General features: G+C 40.2%; 1 protein-coding gene across 1 annotated transcript; it reads right to left on the bottom strand.

The window, feature by feature from the left end:
- Positions 1 to 5,407: 5,407 nt before the first annotated feature.
- LOC141767857 (vitamin D3 hydroxylase-associated protein-like) lies at positions 5,408 to 17,161 on the bottom strand. The gene is made up of 15 exons (XM_074635540.1): positions 16,573 to 17,161; positions 14,536 to 14,649; positions 14,092 to 14,235; positions 12,502 to 12,635; positions 12,179 to 12,385; positions 12,035 to 12,075; positions 11,819 to 11,943; positions 10,233 to 10,358; positions 10,019 to 10,116; positions 8,933 to 9,032; positions 8,331 to 8,374; positions 8,178 to 8,217; positions 7,987 to 8,095; positions 7,690 to 7,835; positions 5,408 to 6,834 (listed from the first exon to the last, which is right to left on the bottom strand). The coding sequence occupies exons 1-15, from the start codon at positions 16,786 to 16,788 to the stop codon at positions 6,712 to 6,714; spliced, it is 1,767 nt and encodes a 588-aa protein (XP_074491641.1). The 5' UTR covers positions 16,789 to 17,161; the 3' UTR covers positions 5,408 to 6,711.
- Positions 17,162 to 19,041: the final 1,880 nt, after the last annotated feature.

Below are 19,041 nucleotides of genomic sequence, written 5' to 3'. Positions count from 1 at the left end.
GTTACATATTAGCTCCAGCACCTCAGGTCACTAACCAATTTGCTCAAACTACAGCCAGGGAAGAACCCACCGAAACCGGTAGAGCAATAGCATTTGAAAGGTAGAGGCAGAAGTGCTGCCTCAAGTGAGTCATTTTATCTTAAAGATCAGTTTGATTTAAAGTGGCAATCCTTAAGATTTCAGTCCTGGTTTAGAATTGCTATTTGAGTGAAACAGTGGAGTTATTCTTAGTCTTTTTTTTTTTATGCATGAGCATAGAAATAGAATAGAGAAAGTATATTTCTATTAGAGATACGTATTAATAATTAACCGTTTAACCGTTATCCGACATTAAGAATTTTAACCGATTAATGCTTTTGGTTAAACGTTTAAAAGAAATATCAAAAATTAATTAAAAAGCCGAGCAAAACTCAGAGGAGCGGCTTTGTCACTTAAAGGAGAAAAGCTGTTCCACTTTAACAGCCCACCTTAAGGCAAGGCAGCTTTATTTGTATAGCACATTTCAGCAACAGGGCAATTCAAAGTGCTTTACACAAACATTCAAGAACATTGAGACAAAGTACAAAAGAACATTAAGACATAATTAAAACAGTCATAAAAACATAAAAATGTCAAAGATTAGAAAATAAAAAGCAAGCTAAAAATAAAAGCTAGAATAGAAGCTAAAATAGAGTATAACACACAAGAGTAAAAGTTATAGTGCAGTATAAGATAATTATTTGGTTTAATAAAAGGCAGCAGCAAACAAGAAAGTTTTAAGCTTTGATTTAAAAGAACTCAGAGTTGGAGTTGGTCCTGCAGTTTTCTGGGAGCTTGTTCCAAATATTTGGTGCATAAAAACTGAACGCTGCTTCTGCATGTTCAGTTTTGACTCTGGGGACACTAAGCAGTCCTGTTCCAGATGACCTGAGAGGTCTGGATAGTTCAATACATAGCAGAAGATCAGAAATGTATTTTGGCCCTAAACTAAACTGGAAAAACAAAGTTCGGAAACTTGTGTTTGGTGGATTATTTCTCTGTTGTTACAATGCTAATTGTCATTGTATTTTATATCGTTGGAAAGCCTGTTTATTTACCTTCGCAATGATGTCCAACTTGTAAGGATCATGCATTTGTGGGATGAGCAGCACAGCTGATTATGTGGGTAGCGCCCAAGAAAAATTTGCCAAAATGCTCTAAACAGTGTATTCTCATAAGGCTACCAGGAAGCCTGCAATGACTGCCCTTCACCGTCATGCTCGTTTGCGCTGGTGTCGACAACACAGACAATGGAACCTGAACATGTGGGGGAATGTCATGTTCAGTGATGAGTCCAGGTTCTGTCTGCCAAAGTTGGACGGCAGGGTCAAAGTATGGAGACGACGCGGAGAACACTATGCTGATTGTAGCACCGATGGAGTAACAGCTTTTGGTGGGGGCTGTGTCATGGTGTGGGGCGGCATCTCCCTCACTGGCAAAACAAAGCTTGTCATCATTGAAGGCCATCTCAATGCAGTGAGATATCGGGATGAGATTCTGCAGCCAGTGACGATCCCATATCTCCACAATCTGGCACCTAACTTCATCCTCCAAGATGACAACGCTCGCCCCCACAGAGCCAGGGTTATCACAGACTACCTCCACAATGTGGGAGTAGAGAGAATGGAACGGCCTGCCAAGAATCCACACCTGAACCCAATTCAACATGTGGGATCAGGTTGGGCGTGCTGTACGTGTTAGAGTGACCAACACAACCACGCTGGCTGACCTGCAACGAATCCTGGTTGAGGAATGGAATGCCTCCCACAGCAACGTGTGACCAGGTTGGTGACCAGCATGAGGACGAGGTGCCAGGCTGTTGTGGCTGCGTATGGATCGTCCACCGCTACTGAGGCTCCTGACGGTGTATTAAATGAATAAAGTGTAAAATAGCCAATATGTCTTGTTTGTTCCTTGTTACTGATAGAGAGTTCAATCATCCAATCCACCAAACAACTCAAAACAAGAGTCAACACCAACAGGAGAATACACTGTTTACCATTGACGGAGCATATTGGCAAATTTTTCTTGGGCGCTATCCACATAATCAGCTGTGCTGCTCATCCCACAAATGCATGATCCTTACAAGTGGGACATCATTGCGAAGGTAAATAAACAGGCTTTCCAACGATGTAAAATACAATGCCAATTAGCATTGGAACAACAGTGAAATAATCCATCAAACACAAGTTTCCAAACTTTGTTTTTCCAGTATATTTAGTGCTTCGTAAACTAGCAGGAGTATTTTGAAATCAATTCTCTGAGAGACAGCGATCCAGTGTAGAGACCTCAGAACTGGACTGATATGATCCACTTTGTTTGTCTTAGTGAGGGCTCTAGCAGCAGCGTTCTGAATCAGCTGCAGCTGTCTGATACATTTTTTAGGAAGACCCGTAAAGACGCCGTTACAGTAGTCAAGTCGGCTGAAGATGAATGCACGGACTAGTTTTTCTAAATCCTGCTGAGACGTCAGTCCTTTAATTTTTGCTATATTCTTCAGGTGATAGTAGGCTGTCTTTGTAATTGTCTTAATATGGCTGTTAAAACTCAGGTCAGAGTCCATGACTACAACAAGATTTCTGGCTTGGTCCGTGCTTTTAAACATTACAGATTGAAGGTGAGCACTAACCTTTAATCTTTCCTCTTTGGCTCCAAAAACTACGACCTCATTTTTGTCTTTGTTCAGCTGAAGAAAATTCTGGCACATCCAATTATTGATTGTTCAATGCACTCACTCAGTGCTTGTATTGAGTCTGAGCCAGAGTAGCAAGATACAGAAAGTTGGCTCGGGCTTGGTTGGCTTGGTCATTTATTCACCGACAAATAAACTGTATACACACTACAGCTACGTTCACAGCTATAACGACAACCCCACACTCACCGCCGCCACACACACACACGGTCTGTGGGACACTCACTAATGCTACTTTAAGAGAGGAGATTGCCAGACTAAAAACTCTTAATATGCTCCGCACCTTAATTGGCAGACCAGTTTGGTCTATGCAGGAAGAAATCCCTTTTTAAAAAAGAGACAGGGTTGAGTAGTTTTACAGGTCACACTAAATAATTATCTAGTGGCTGACACTCATTATCAATTCAGTAACACAGTAAAGATTCAGCTGCTTCTGGAGTTCATGTTAGGTCGGGCTACAAAGTCTAACCAAATGCAGGAAGTAGACATCTGACCCTTTTTGCCAACAGATAGCAACACTAGGATCAATTGTGTTCATTTTTAAATTTACACCATCGCATCCTTTGTTCCCTCCTGTGTCTCCGCTAATAGTGAAGCATCACCAGATGAAAACTGTCATTTCAGTGACAAATTTCCAGGCAGGACTTGAGCAAATTAAATGTTGCACTTTTTAAAAATGAAAGACGTAGAAGAAGGTCTGCACACTGTAGCTCCCTTTAAGTGCAATTTATTAGCACATCTTAGCTAGTGACGTTTCGAGCACAAGCTCTTCTTCAGACTTTATCAGCAATTTTTAAAAAACACCTCAAACAGCTTCCCTTCTTTGTTTTCCTTGTGTAATAATCACATGCATGACAGTTACAGAGCAAGTGTTTTTTCAAAGTGGCAATAAATTATTGCGAGGCAGTCATAGCAAAAGGTTCTTCCAACTTAATATCAATTTGTATCTCTAAGTAATCAGTTTACAGAGGTTTAGCTTGACAAGAATTATTTAGGGTACCAAATTATATTGGATATGTAAGGGATAATGTGCAGCGAGCCTCGCGTTGGGGTCCACCTTCTGCATTGCACCGCACCGATCTGGAACACAGGGTGATCGCCCGTCCTGAGGACCGGAGGCCCAGCACCTCACGACATGCTGAGATCGGCATCCAGCCGACAAGCTCCAACTACGGCTAAAAGAACTCTGAATCCTGCAAACCAGGTCATCTCTCTCGCTGCTATGCCTTTATGTCGTGATTGTTGACCCGTCTCGCAGCTGAGACCTGAAGTATGCTGCAGCTCCACTGCATCCACACAACGTGCTGAAGACTTGGTTCCAGCCAGTGTGAAGAAAATAAACTTTTAAGGAAAGACTTAAAAAAGAGGACATTTTGAACTGACAATGATGCCAGGAGACCCCTCCAGCTACGAGAGAGACCAGAGACAGATGAAGATCGGAAAAACCAAGGGAACGTGTCAGCCGACCATATCCGAAGGTGTCCGAGGACGCCAAAGACAACCACTGATGGAGAAAAACGATTCATGCCGCGTCACAACGTGGTACAGAGGTCCAGACAGAACCTGTCGCCACTCCATAGACCTACAGTACAACCTCCCATCTACCCATCAGAAAAAGGTGATATAAATACATTCTCAGAGGTGAAAGACTTTGATGATTAGGCTATTAATCAAATTTAGAGTCAATTAATAAATAGTCAGTTTAATAAATTGATAGTTGATATTAGATGAAGGAATGATTAAGAAATCCGTCAATAAGCTCTAAACCTAAATTAGATCACTCCTAAATTTAGAATGAATGAGTGAATGCCTCACAATCTTCCCTGGTGCTTCTCAAACTGCAGAACGGTTCATTAATACCTCAAACAAAATTTCATTGATAAACGTCAAACGACGAATTCAGTTGAGAGATATCAGTCACTGATGTGACCTGATCACATTTGATTCGTTTTTATTCATAAATATTCATTGTTGTATTCACTGTATTCCTTCAGTCATCCTTTATCCATTCTATCCCTTTTTCCATTTGTTTGATCATTCATCCAATTATTCTCTTTCAGTATTTTAGTCATGTCTTGTAGTTAGTTAAACAATTTATTTTATAAAGAAATTGGTTATTTGATTTATGTGTGTATATAAAACAACTCAAATCACTGAAGAAGTCTGTAGCAACCCTAAGATTAGGAGACTCAATTGATTAATATACAATTTTGAAGTTTTTCCTGTTTATCCAAAATTGGGTGGCGTCCTAAATTTCCATTCTAATTGAAATTAAGGTTGAATTCTTATATTGAAATTAATGTGTATAATAGCTGAAGCTGAGTGCCATCACTCTCCTTTACCTTTTACAACAATTCACGGGTTTATGATTCATAATTTTTAGTTATTAATTATAGATCCATATTTTTATATCCATTAATGATTATTAATCTGCTCCATGCAATAATGCTACACCAGTTAACTTCTAGTATATAAAGTCAGCTATGAGCACCGAACCCTTACTTGGAAATGCTGGGCAAAATTGATTTTGTGAAGACCATTTATTATTTCTTTGAAGAGGACAATGTATTCTGAAATCTAGGAAGATCCATCTTAAAAACAAAAATCAATGTCAAACTTGAGGGGTGTTGCTGAGCACATTTCACTTAAGTAGAAGGAGAGTTGTGGAAAATTCTTTAATGACCCTGAAACAACGCCAACTGTTAAAAGAGATTTTAATGGAATACAACATTACATCTTTGTATCATGAATGAGAATCATTTGCAAGCCACATTTATCAACTGAACTCATCTTGACCGAAGAGTATTATTAATCATAGTCTATTTGAAAATATTTGAACAACATGCTGAGGTGGCTGACACAGAGCTCTGCTGTACTAGACTAGTGTTAGCCAAGCTATTACACGACTACAGAATTATTTCACACCTACTGATGTCCAAACAGGATGCTGAATTTTGCAAAAAAACAAAACATAAAGATCATCTAATCATGCCTGTCATGTCAGACTCTTAACTTTAAAGCAAACGTGTTTATTAAAAGCAAGCAATGTCTAAGTTTATGTTATTAGTACAATACAAATGAAATGTTAACATTTTGAGGTTCTTCAATGAAAGAATTAAACAAAGAAGGAGAGAATTCCAATCAGTACAAATGAATCAACTTTAAAAGGGACATATGAAAAACTCTTTTTCAATGCTTGTGCACATACTTTTGGGTATCTGGAGTGTCTACCAACCTACAAACTGTGAAATACGACAACCAAGTCAGTTTTTTGTGGGCTGCCTAGATCAGAAAACATGTGATTCAACAAACCATTCAGATTTGGCTCCCCTTCCTACGTCCCATGCAGGCTCATTAGAATACACCGCCCACAGCTTGAGAGCTACATTTGCAAAGGTGCACCAACTTTGCAAATTTTAGTGCTTTTAGTGTTTGTAAATTGTATTTTGTCTCTGTCTGCGTCTGCAACTTTGTGTTCTTGCTGCTGGCCGTCTTGGCCAGGTTTCCCTTGGAAAAGAGGTTCTTAATCTCAATGGGACTAACCTGGTTAAATAAAAATATTTTAGCGTTTCAAACAGAGGTTTAATCAGACAGACAGTATGAATACAAAAATAAAGTGTATTTTTTTAACATTAAAGCATGTGAACATGTTCTAGTAGAAACCCAAAATACAAGTATGAACCTGATATGTCCCCTTTAACAGTTTCACTATTAGCATTTATTAAATCTTTATTATGACTCTAAAAAGCCAAAGAGCAGAAAATGCCTAAGTTTATCCTTGTAGAGCAGAAGAGTGAAACTCAAAATATTAAAGACTTTCAAGTACTCAAATACCTTTGCTAAAGCAATATTAATTGCGTTAACTCCTACTCATATTTACTTTTGTTTTATTGTGATTAACAGGTGTAGTTGTTTGTGTTTTTCACATTCACTGGGTGTATTCAAAACAAATTTGACCTGAAGACCCTGAAGTTAGCAGCCCCACATGTGGCCTCCAGACTTTACTTTCTGCTCTGTTTAACCAGCTGTTCCACCTCCTTCATGAAGCGCAGGCAGAGCTCATCCTGCCACGGCAGGGCGACACACTGCACCGCCACGGGCAGACCCTCACCTCCAGACACAGCCTTAAACACAAACACAACATCCAGTCAGTCAACAGTCAGCAACCAGAACCACCACAGTCTTCTGTCTCCATCTACTGACCAACTGTGGAACTACTGTTTTAAGAGAGTCACTTAAATAGCCTGAATGACCACAAAATGGCTAAAAAGAGACACAAAACAACTACAAAGAGAGCAAAACCACTAAAAAGAACTGTAAAACCTTTTTCTTTTTCTTCATAGTCGTCTCTTTCAGTCTAGGTGTCTCTACTTTGTAAGAGGGGTGGGGGCCCTTTTACATATCTGAGTCCTGGGGCCCGTTGTCTCATAATCTATCCATGTCTGTAGGCTATTTGGAGTTACAAATAGCAGCAATTCACTGATATAATTTCATATTAGAATGAACACGTGGTTTAATATTTTGTTTATTGACATTAATCTATAACACTGAAAAATAATGTGTCACAAGTTATTACAATTGAGTAGGCTCAATAGGCAGTGGTTTAATAAACAGACCTTGACAAGTTGTCCATATTTTTCGTCCGAAATAGTTGCAGGTTTAAACATAAATGCGACCTCACGTTGTGTCAATCACGTTTACACACCAACTCCACGTTCAATGAATGCGCTCTTTCAGTGCGTTCATGCACAACACTGTGTATTTGAATAAAGCCAGAACATTTTGGGGTGGCATCTGGGGTGACCAATCAGATTGTAGAGGTGGCACTGTCTAGTCTCCTAAAGGCAGTTGCGAAACCCATGGGACACAGATACAGGAAACTGACTCTCAGTACATGTGTCCTTTCTGAACTGTCTCCGGTCTAACTCAGCCTGAAAAACAGATTAGGTAGACTACAAAGGTAGTATGTATTACTATACCTGTTTGAAGAGCTTTTCCCAGTGGTCCTGATGAATGCCCTTAAAGTGCTTGAGTTCCTCCTCATCCTCTGCCGTCACCGTGGAAACAGTAACAGTGCCAGCGGGAAAGTTGAGCAGATTGTAAAGTATTGTGTAAGAGAGAGCAGCTGGAAGGACAGAAAATATAAACAGGTTATACACTAATATCATTGCTGTTCTGTACAGTAATCATGAGTATGATGTAGGGAGATAACTCCCTAGCTCTTTGGAGCAGTGGTCTGCCTTTTATGGTGTATTGTACGTTTAAGTGTACCGTACTGGAAAGCTTGCCACAGTAGAGGAAGTTATAGGCTGGTCCGGTCACAGGGCACAGCAGCACGTCTATGTTGCATCTTCTCCAATCTGCTATTGTTTCCTGAATGTAGTCCTTATGAAAACACAAGAGTATTCAAAGTCCCCAGTATGCATTCATACGTGAACAAGCATCATTAGCTGACAACTAACAGTACCTCAACAGCAGCATGCTGCTTCCACAGATCTGCAACAGATCTAAAAACAAGGCAGAGAAAGAATTGGTATGTTTTGGCATTTTGCGCATTACATGCAACGTGTGAGTAACAAAACCTCAAGAGCAAACTGTCACGTCAAAATCACTTTCTCACCCAACTCCACAGAGAGCACTGAACATGGCAGAACCACGAGGAGACTGCAGAAGACAAGACATAAACACTAAGTATCAAATCACACTGTAAGGGCCCTATTTTAACAATCTATAGTGCAGGTCTAAAGTACATGGCGTAAGTGCATTTAGGGCATGTCCATCTCCACTTTTGCTAGTTAAGCAGCGCATAATCTGGGCGCAAAGTAAGGCGCAACGGGCAAAGGGGTTATATTTAGTCTCTTAATTAATCATAGGTGTGTTTTGGTTGTAACAGGTATCAAACTAATCAGAGTGACATCTCCCATCCCCTTTAAAAGCCAGGTGCGCCTGCATCAGCCACATTGCTATTTAAAAGGCTGATTGCACAGATGGGCGCAAGTACATTTGCTACTTACACAACGTGGGTGCTGGGCGTGAAAATGACAACTGCGTTGGTCTGAAACTAGCAATGACAGTTGCGCTGTGCTGTGTGTAAGACAGGGCCCCTAACTGTTTTACCAATTAACTGCCAGGGAAATATTCAATACTCAGCGCCCCTGAGGAAGAATTATACTTTCTTTAGTCTGTATTGGTGCATGTCTGTCACAGAAGGAGAGAACTCACCAGGGGCTTGAGGAGGAATGAGAGGGTTTTCTTCAACCAGGTAGGAAAGTAGTAAGGGAGAACCTGTGCTTTGAGACAGGGGTCCAGAGGGCTCCCCTTCCTAAAATAGAAGCAAAGCACAAATGTAAACTTCATGGTGGCGCTAGAGGAAAAGTCAGAGGATCACCAAAATCATTAGGGTTCATCCTCCAGGGACCATAATCAATTCATGGTAATCCATCTGATAGTTGTTGAGTTGTTGGACCAAAGTAGTGGACCAACCATCAGAACAACATTGCAAACATTTTTGAACATTCACTAATCAAGCAATTCTTAAATTAGAGCATTCTTTATCAAGCAAAAGAATCTAGAGATTTACAGCTTTTCAGCTGTAAGATGAGAAAGTTTGTGACCCGGTCATCATGTTTAAAACAGTTGAGGAAACCCCAAGCACCGCCCACCAGCCGGAGCAAACTTTCTCATTTTACAGCTAAACAGTACACTACAAGATGTTTCTGAAAACATTTGAGGTGAGAAATAGGCATCACAGTAACAGAATATTGATTAATATTTGATCAGCGCTGCCTAGTTTGACCGTTTGATTGGAGTTTGCGAGTGACTGACAGTTGCCTTTGTTGAAAGAACAGCCAATAGGAACACTCTCTCTCTGAAATGGCATGTGATTGGCCAAAGTCTCCCGTCACGGGAGAGATTAGATTTTTTAAAGCCTGAAAACAGAGCCATGAGGAGGTGCAGAAGTCTAGTTATCTCTCAGAACACTTGAATTACAATATGCTGAAAGGTTATTATGGAATTTTTGCCCAATGATGCCAAAAACATTCTGCCTGCCCTTGCTTTAACGCTATTGCTCTGCCGGCCCTGTTGTCTTTGTTTTTATTGCTAGCGCTGTTAGCACTGTTAGCTACGAGCCGCCGGCTCAGCTGTCGCCATGTTGAGAGCCGTGCAGAAGCAATAGAAATGCTCCCAATCTTGCATTTAGCATCCTTAAATATGCTTATTCTCTGACACAATCATCAAGTTAATTAGGTAATTAACAAGGACTACACTGATTAAATAACTGGCATCTTAAAAGGAACTCAAACTCACAGTTTTTGACACATGGAGGTACCTCCGTCTGCTAAGATACCCCTTACAATAAGATCCATTACAACCTCACTGATCTTCAGAGGAGTGTAGGGCACCAACTACAGTCACAAATGGCAGAGAGGGAAAAAGTAACTGCATTAAAAACATACTGTATAGTTCACATCACATATTTTATGTGGCCATACATCACAGTGTGTGTGTGTGTGTGTCTTACAGTGTGCCCTGCTTGCTCTAACAGAGCTTTGACCTCTCTGACGCCTCGGGCCATGCTTGGAGACGGTTGTGTGTAGCCGTCGTTTTCTAGGTAACCGATCCTGAGAGGTTTGGAGCTCTGGTATATCTGAGGACAAGACATTTTCATTCTGTCAGATCAGTAGGGAGACATCTGAGAGGAAACGCACAGAAATAGTGTCACTTTTGGTACATAACTAATAAATATTTATGGATAGGCGATTGAAGCTTTTTATCTTAAGGCTTTAGTTTATTTACTTTAATGAAGGCACAGTAAATGAATGGGTGAACTGCTACTGATGAACTGTAGGTTTAATTTGTGTCTTTAAACATGCCTGAACTCTATCTGCTCAAAGTCCTTTTAAATCCTCCTTGTTAGTCAGTGTGTCCACAAATTCAGTGCTTTGCTCATTGTCAGAGGGTCGGATCCAGGATGTTTTTTAGAATCATGATGAAAGATAAATACAAACATGGATAATAATGTGCCTTTATGTTGCCCCTGCACATTATATAGGATAATTCAACTCGTAGTCAGAGCAGAGCACATTCCCCCAGAGTGAACACTTTGCAAACAACAGGCAGCAAAGCTCAAGGGACTTTTCATTATGTTCCTTTCCTCACTCTTTGCAGGACAAGACAATGGGCCTCATGCAGCAACCTTCTCTTAAATTTCTATTATATTTTCTCTTAATTTTCTGTTAAGAGATAAAAAATAAGAGAAGTCATGGAAAACATGGAATAATGTTAATTTGATTATATGATATCCATGCGTTTCCTTGCGTTGGACTGTGAAAACAAGATCTTTTTAATTATCTTGGTAAGAGTGCTAAAATGTTCTCTTACCTAAGAGAAGAGTAAAAATAAGAAAAGATTGGAGTGTGCCAGAAATCAATGGCTACTAACAAAATAAGAGCAAATCGTGGATACGAAGATGAGGCCCAATATTTTGAACCACAATTACAGAAACATCTCTGGTAGCTAGAAAGGAAACTGTAGTTTGGAATGACTGACAGAAAACTGATGCAAGGAGTCTTTCCAGATTCCACAGCTGTCAAAGGAAATGCCCGTCATCACTGTGTACCCGTAAAGTGATATGTACAGAGATCTGTGTTAGGCCTAACTTGGCACAAGAGCAGCCTCCACTCTTCTGGGAAGGCTTTCCACAAAAATTTGCAGGTACTTGGTCAGGGTTCAAACTTGATAAAACATTTCTTTATGGATCTAACTTTGGGTGCAGGGGCATTGTGATGTTGAACACAGCCCTATTATTGATAATAAGTAGCTAAAGCCAGCAGCCAGTTGGCATAAAGACTAAATATTTCAACTAGCAGGTAATAGGTAATAACAAAAAGGTAACAAAATCCGCCAACCACCACCTCGACTGCGCACTTATTTACACAATGTATCTTGTTTGTTTAATCTGTGCAAAAACCAAAGTGTGAAAACGTCAAATCACCATTTCACAGGGGGTTATGTGCCAGACTATGTCTTGGCCAGAGACTCCAAGACAAACTCCAGAAAGGTACTTGTACCAGCTAAGAACAGTAGAACAGTTTGTAGTGGACACACCTGCATATTGAAAGGTATGGGTGGAACGGTGGGGTCTAAAGAAAACATGTCGTCACAGAGCAGAGCCTGCATACACAGAGCCAGACTGTCCACATCCCTCGCCATGGGTCCAGGACTTGACAGCACTAATTTCATAAGAAACATAAGTAAAAGTAACCACACTTTTTCAGACAACACATGCAGTATGTAGGCAATGATGATACAACTGTAACTTACCTGATTTTTGCCCTCGATAAATGGGGCTCATGCCCTGTGAACTGATCGAGACACAAAGAAATAAAACATCTAAAACTAAGCAAAGATCAAAGTGTCATGACTGTACAGCGATTATCCAAAACTGACTGAAGCAGAGACGCTCACCTAAGCCGACCGTATGTTGGCTTGAGGCCACAGATTCCACAGAATGAGGCAGGAATACGGATGCTACCCCCTACATCGCTGCCTAAACCAAGCACGGAGCCCCCTCCCCCGATGAGAGCCCCCTCTCCACCGGACGAACCTCCGCTGGTCTTCTGGAGGTTGTGGGGGTTCACCGTCTGCCCATAGATGGGGTTCCCACAGTCATAACTGGAGATGAAATAATAAAAGACAAACCGATAAGAATCACGGCCTTTGCACATGCAAAAACAAGTGTCATGTGTCACAGCTTATCTTTGTGATAACTTTATTGAGAAATGATTTACTTTAATAGCGCTTGGGGCAAGTTGGTTTTCACAAAGGGAATAGCTCCTTGTCGCTTGAGAACTTTAACAAGCACGCTGTCCTCCTGGGCAGGCTGGTCCAGATTAATGATCACACCGCAAGACGAGTCATAATTCTTGTGTTGTAAAATGAACACAGACAAAGAGAACAATGTTAGGTAAAAGCACATCAAAGACATAAACCTGAACTGATCTGCCATGCTCTCTGTCCCCAACAAGAACAAGCTGTCCCGCATACTGCTTCCTAACCTCTTAGATTTCAATGACAGAGCCATCACTCGCATGGCAATCACCATGACCCTGGACACCCCCCTCAACCCACTCTTCACTCCTCCCCTATCTGGATGCAGAGATGGGACACTTAAACTGTGTTTCCGCTGCATGGTACGGCTCTGCTCGACTCAACTCACTTTTGGCACCGGCCCTTTTCTCTATGCCGTGTTTCCACTGCAGATAGTTCCCCTTCAGTGTATGGGGGATTCTCAGCTGATCGCTGTAGCGACGGCACGTGAAACTGCAGTGACATCATCTTCAATGGGAAAGTCGCTGAATCATTTCAACGGCAACAGAGGAGCTGCACTTTGTGTACATAGTGTGTCCGGCGTAACATTAGTTTTGCGAGCTGCCATTTTTAAAAATCTGGGTCGAGTAAAATAAAAATTGCGGTCGCCATTGGGCGGGTTTGTGCAGGATGTCCCATGTCCACCGCAGTGGTTCTATTGGTACCATCCACAACTTTTGCTAATGGAATTGCAAAAATAATTATTCTAATGACTAACGAACTGAACTGAACTGAACTGAACTGAACTGTACTGGAATAAACTGGACCAAAAAAATCCCCCAATTAATTCATTCACTCATCATGTGCAATATCAATGTATACCACTGTGCAAGATCTATATCTTGTACAATATCAACATTTCATATTTCATGTACAACAATGTCTGTCTACTACTATATTTTTTACTACTATATTTGTATATATTTATATTTAAATTGAAACGCAAAAGTCTGTCACTGAGTGATGAAGTTACACGATTGGTCGGCCAAGTGATGGAGTTTCCTCATTGGCTGTAGCTCTTTCAAAATGAACGGTACTTTATGAAAATGAGCCCGTCCAGCACGATGCGTCCGGCTCACGAACCTTGGTCCAAGTTGTCAAACTAGGCAATCTAGTTCTAATGAAACGAGATTCAGCAGTTGCATAGCCGTTTTCTCCCTTAAAATGTTTTAAGAAGTAGATTTTGGTGGATTGTTTAGACGGAATATCAGAAAGTTTATGAGCAGACCGCCATGTTGTTTCCTGTTTGAAACGGCGAGCAGAAAACCAGGGAATAAATCAGGTCCATTTAAAAATAGGGCATCCTCCTTGTACATCCTCGTTGCGGCTGACTGAGGTTTGTTTTGGTTGAAGGTCACGGAACAAATATGACGTCACGTTACTCAGACTACAACAATAAGATGTAGATGTTCTGGAGGTACACATAATGCTATTCTGTGGAAACAAATTTCCCCTTTGGGAACAATAAAAATCAATCAATCTAAAGATGCAGCTAATACTACAAAAAATACCTTGTACGCATAGTTTTCTTTGATGCTAACTGGAACTCCATACAAGAGACCTCGCTTGTTGGAGGAGGCAACCGTTTTCAGCTGGTCAAAACTCTCCAACAAGATCCCGGTGCAGCAGTTGAGATCTTTGTTTACATCCAGAGTCTGTGGGAAAAGAAAAGAAAAACAGCACAGACAGGTTCATATGTATGATTTCCTCCAAAAGTCTGGTTTTGTAGAACACGAAAGTCAAGTAAGAAATGTGCAACCAAGTAGATCAATATTGATTTAGTAACAATGAGAGAACACTAAGTGCTCTGTAGAGTTAATGATTCATTCAAGATATGTGATGATAACCTTAAATTGGAACATTGAGCTCTACTAGGCAAATAAACAGATTATTTATATACATGATTGTTCTGTGTTGGTAAGTGATAAATGATTAGTGTTATGATGGTTTTGAACCTTTTCCATGTAAGAGTAAAACACGTCCTCGGGGCTCAGCGAGCCGTCCTGCAGGTTCTTCGTCAGCTCAGACAGAGACAGCGACAAGATGAAAGCAGAGTCGGTCACTGGATGCTAGAGGACACACACACACACACACACACAAACAGACTATGACACAGCAACATGTGTGTGGGAAATTAATTCACACACTAGACAATAATCATCCCTTTTATAAATTAGCTAAATATTCTTAACAGATGACAAATATTGGGCAGCAACAAACTATTATTTTGATTCTCAGCTGATCTGCTGATTATTGTCTGCATTAATCAATGAATCATTTTGTCTAGAAAAAGCCCTATAGATTATCATATTGTTTGTTTTGTCTGATCAACAGTCCAAAACCCAAAATATTAAGTTAATTATCATATATGACAAAGAGCTGAAACTATTTTTTGGTGATCAAAATAGTTGCCAATTAATTTTCTGTCAATCTTCTTATCAATAAGCCTTTTTCACACCAGACATTTTGATTCGGCATAGTATGAAAAGAACAGGTGTTATACATATATCTTACAATCTATACCTTAAAGGTACCATATTGTGCTCCTTTTCAGGTTCATACTTGTATTTTGGGATGTGTTTACATTACTTGTTTGCTTTATTGTTAACCTTATTTTCCCCATACAGTCTGTCTGAATATGCCTGTATTTACCCTCTGTCTGAGATGCTACGTTAGCACATTTCAACGGAAATGTGTGGCTTGGCAGCTTCGGTCTGTGTTTACTTCTTGTTAGCTGATGTCATTCACACACACTGTAACTGAATGTCTACGTTTAAAACTGTGAAGGTATATATATGGTAGATTTGTGGCATCATTGGTTAACCAACGGGAGAGTGATGGGACAACACAGCTGTTGGACTATTTCACAGTTGTAAACATTACAAATGTGTCTCAGATCAGCTGACAAGAAGTAAACATGGCCCCAAACTGCCAAGCAATGCAACTCCGTTGAAACTGTATATCATTTATTTATAATTAGTGTATTTATTCTGTCTCACATATGCTGCCTTTAACTTTTAAAGCAAGCAAACATTGGAACTGGGGCTGGCAATCAATTAAAATATTTAATCGCAAATTAATCACACATTTTTATCAGTTCAAAATGTACCTTAAAGGGAGGTTTGTCTAGTATTTAATACTCATCAATATGGGAGTGGGCAAATATGCTGTTAAGCAGTAACATGTTACTTATAGATTATGCCTTAGTCCAAATGCTGAGGTCAGGTTAACCTGCACAGCCAGGGTCAATAACATTTTATTGAGCCTGGCTGTGCAGGTTAACCTGACCTCAGCATTTTAAACTTTAACCAGACCAGCATGAATAACAAATACTTGTAAATACTTGCAGCATATGTGAGACAGAATAAATACACTAATTATAAGTAAATTATAGACAGTTTCAACGGAGTTGCATTGCTTGGCAGTTTGGGGCCATGTTTACTTCTTGTCAGCTGATCTGAGACACATTTGTAATGTTTACAACTGTGAAATGGTCTAACAGCTGTGTTGTCCCATCACTCTCCCATTGGTTTTATTGAGCCTGGCTGTGCAGGTTAACCTGACCTCAGCATTTTAAACTTTAACCAGACCAGCATGAATAACAAATACTTGTGTGGATGCAGAGTCTTTAACAATAGACCCTTTTCACAACACTTTTTTTTTTTACTTGTGAAAGGCAGCAGGCGTCGCATGACCCTGTACTGTGCAGTATTGATCTTGCTCATTTGATAATATATATATGGACTAAGGCATAATCTATAAGTAACATGTTATTGATGAGCTCCACGTGCTATAGGTCAAAATGTCTGCGATGAGAATAGACCATAGGACAGACAATGACAGATGCAGAATAGCAGATAATAACATTTCCCAAAGGTTGACAACAAACGATGCTGTTTAAGTTATTTGCAATCAGTGTCAAGTAATTAAAAGCAGTAAGAGTAGTATAACTTTCCCTCTAAACACGCTTTCAAGTCTCCTTCAACTCTTACCGACTTCTTGTACTGGAGAACAGCCTGTTCAGCCCGCTGCAGGCTGTCTGCTCTACGGTTCCTGGCTCTCTGCATCTTGTCTTGCATCTCTTGGTGGCTGTAGACCTTCTGAACCAGAACCACCAGAGCTCCCAGACCGCAGGCAGCAGCCGTCAGTAGAGCCGCAGTCCGGTTGTCGAGCTCCACTCCCTGAAGAAACTGTTTCACGTTTTCCATGATTCCCCCCGTTTGTCTTCTCACTCCAAGCACAAGGATGAACACAGGCTAACTGAGGCTACAACAAACAGACTGGTGTTGGATCATTCATGATTTGTTGGACTTGCCAGAGTTGTAAAGTGAACTAGTAGGCGCGGTTAACGAGTTTAGTTACGTATTCATCGTGGAGCTCCAGCAGCACCTCGGGTCTCTAGAACCAGTTTACTCAACTACCGCCGGGGAGGAACCCGCCCACACTGTCCGGACAGCAGGTTACTATAGAGCCGGTAGAGGGCGACAGAGATGCCTCAAGTGACTCATTTGATCAGTTTTATTTTTGAATTTTTTTTTAATGTCTTAAAAATATTATAGAAATTTAAAAAGCAAAATGTAAAACCACAGATTAAAATATTAACCACTATATGTACTTTTGTGTACCTGTTAAATTTAAATTCACAAAGGTTGATTTTTTTTTTTTAATTTGGGAGAGTCAAAAGTGAGTGTAGTTGCAGAAACACCCAGACATAGAATATAAAAATGTTATTTACGTGTACACGAGTTTCATGTTTTCAAACTTGTGTGCATAGTTCCATTTTGTGTCTGTACACAATGGGGATATGTGGGAATATTGCAATACTTTAATTAGTGGGCCATAGACTCAGTCACCATTGTGTTACCTCATTTGGCTACAGATAGTGACTTCATTTCTTCTTTTTTTTTAGTACAAATTTTCGAGATTGCCACTTTAAAAACTGTAATATGCTCCACACTCCTTAGTTGGCAGACCAGTCTGGTCTATGCAGGAAGATGTCTCTCATTTTCATAAATCACTTTTTTTTTTTAAAAAGAGACAGGGTTGATTAATTGTACAGGTCACATTAAATGATTGTCCAGTGGCTGACACTCATTTAATATTTTATTACACAGTAACGTTTCAGATGCTTCTGGAGTTCATGTTAGGTCGGGCAACAAAGTCTAATCAGATGCAGGAAGTAGTGAAGGAACTGGCCTTCTACCTCCGAGAGGTCAAGGCCCAGTTACGTGCTGGTTAATCTTGTGTGACAAAGAGATTTTCCAAACAGCAAATATGCTGTTAAGCAGTAACATGTTACTTATAGATTATGCCTTAGTCCAAATGCTGAGGTCAGGTTAACCTGCACAGCCAGGGTCAATAAAATTTTATCGAGCCTGGCTGTGCAGGTTAACCTGACCTCAGCATTTTAAACTTTAACCAGACCAGCATGAATAACAAATACTTGTGTGGATGCAGAGTCTTTAACAATAGACCCTTTTCACAACACTTTTTTTTTTACTTGTGAAAGGCAGACCCTGTATTGTGCAGTATTGATCTTGCTCATTTGATAATATGGACTAAGGCATAATTTATAAGTAACATGTTATTGATATAGACGGGTTAAAGCATAATAATACAATTTATTCCGAACAATTAATGTTGCATAAGTAAGATAACAGAGTTTACAGAATTCTGGATCCAATCAACGTGTCCCTGACAACATACAATGCATGGGTCAGTTCGCGAAGTCTGAACCCCGAGCTATCCCTGATCCAGCGTTTTTATGGTTTACACAATATCAATAGTCATGAGCTTATGGCACGTGATGTTTTTGCTGCATATCTTCTTTTTTGTTTCTTCTTCTGACTCCATCCTCCCGTGACCTTGTGAAAAGAACAGAACATGCAGTCCCGTGTGCCTCCCCCCTGTCCTCGCCCTTGAGTAGTTCAAAGCCTCTCCAAATGCTGCCGGAGATTATTACAATGTGACTATATAGAAATCTACAGTCACCGAATCACCTCCTCAAGGAACAAAACAGTGCAACAACAACTGAACAGCCCCAAGTCCTTCATTCCTTCACCCTGAGTTATGCCCTTAGAAGCTAATAATTGAGAGACAGTTATTGAGCAATCATGAAACAATACAACAGTTTTCAGCTTCCCTTATAAGCAGGTTATTTCAGGTCATTGTAAGCAATTTTGTACATAATAAATCCAACAGTAGACAACTGACCCTTTTTGCCAAAAAATAGCCACACTTGGATCAATTGTGTTCATTTTCAAAGTTACACAATCGCATCCTTTGTTCCCTCCTGTGTCTCCGCTAATAGTGAAGCATCTCCAGATGAAAACTGTCATTTAAGTGACACATTTCCAGGCAGGAGTTGAGCAAATTAGATGTTGCACTTTTAAAAAAAAAAACTTAAACAGCTTCCCTTCTTAGTTTTTCTTGCGTAATAATCATGACAGTTACAGGGCAAG

The sequence above is a fragment of the Sebastes fasciatus genome, chromosome 5 (assembly GCF_043250625.1).
Source record: "Sebastes fasciatus isolate fSebFas1 chromosome 5, fSebFas1.pri, whole genome shotgun sequence".
Classification (NCBI taxonomy): Eukaryota; Metazoa; Chordata; class Actinopteri; order Perciformes; family Sebastidae; genus Sebastes; species Sebastes fasciatus.
The sequence above is the reverse complement of the archived record's forward strand: the minus strand, read 5'-3'. Positions and strand labels throughout refer to the sequence as shown.

Coding starts and splice junctions, on each gene's coding strand:
- LOC141767857 (XM_074635540.1), bottom strand. CDS start 16,788: ATGGAAAACGTGAAACAGTTTCTTCAGGGAGTGGAGCTCGACAACCGG. Junction 10,117..10,232: donor TAGAGCAAGCAGGGCACACT/GTAAGACACACA, acceptor TTGTGACTGTAG/TTGGTGCCCTACACTCCTCT. Junction 9,033..10,018: donor ACCTCCATGTGTCAAAAACT/GTGAGTTTGAGT, acceptor CTTCTATTTTAG/GAAGGGGAGCCCTCTGGACC.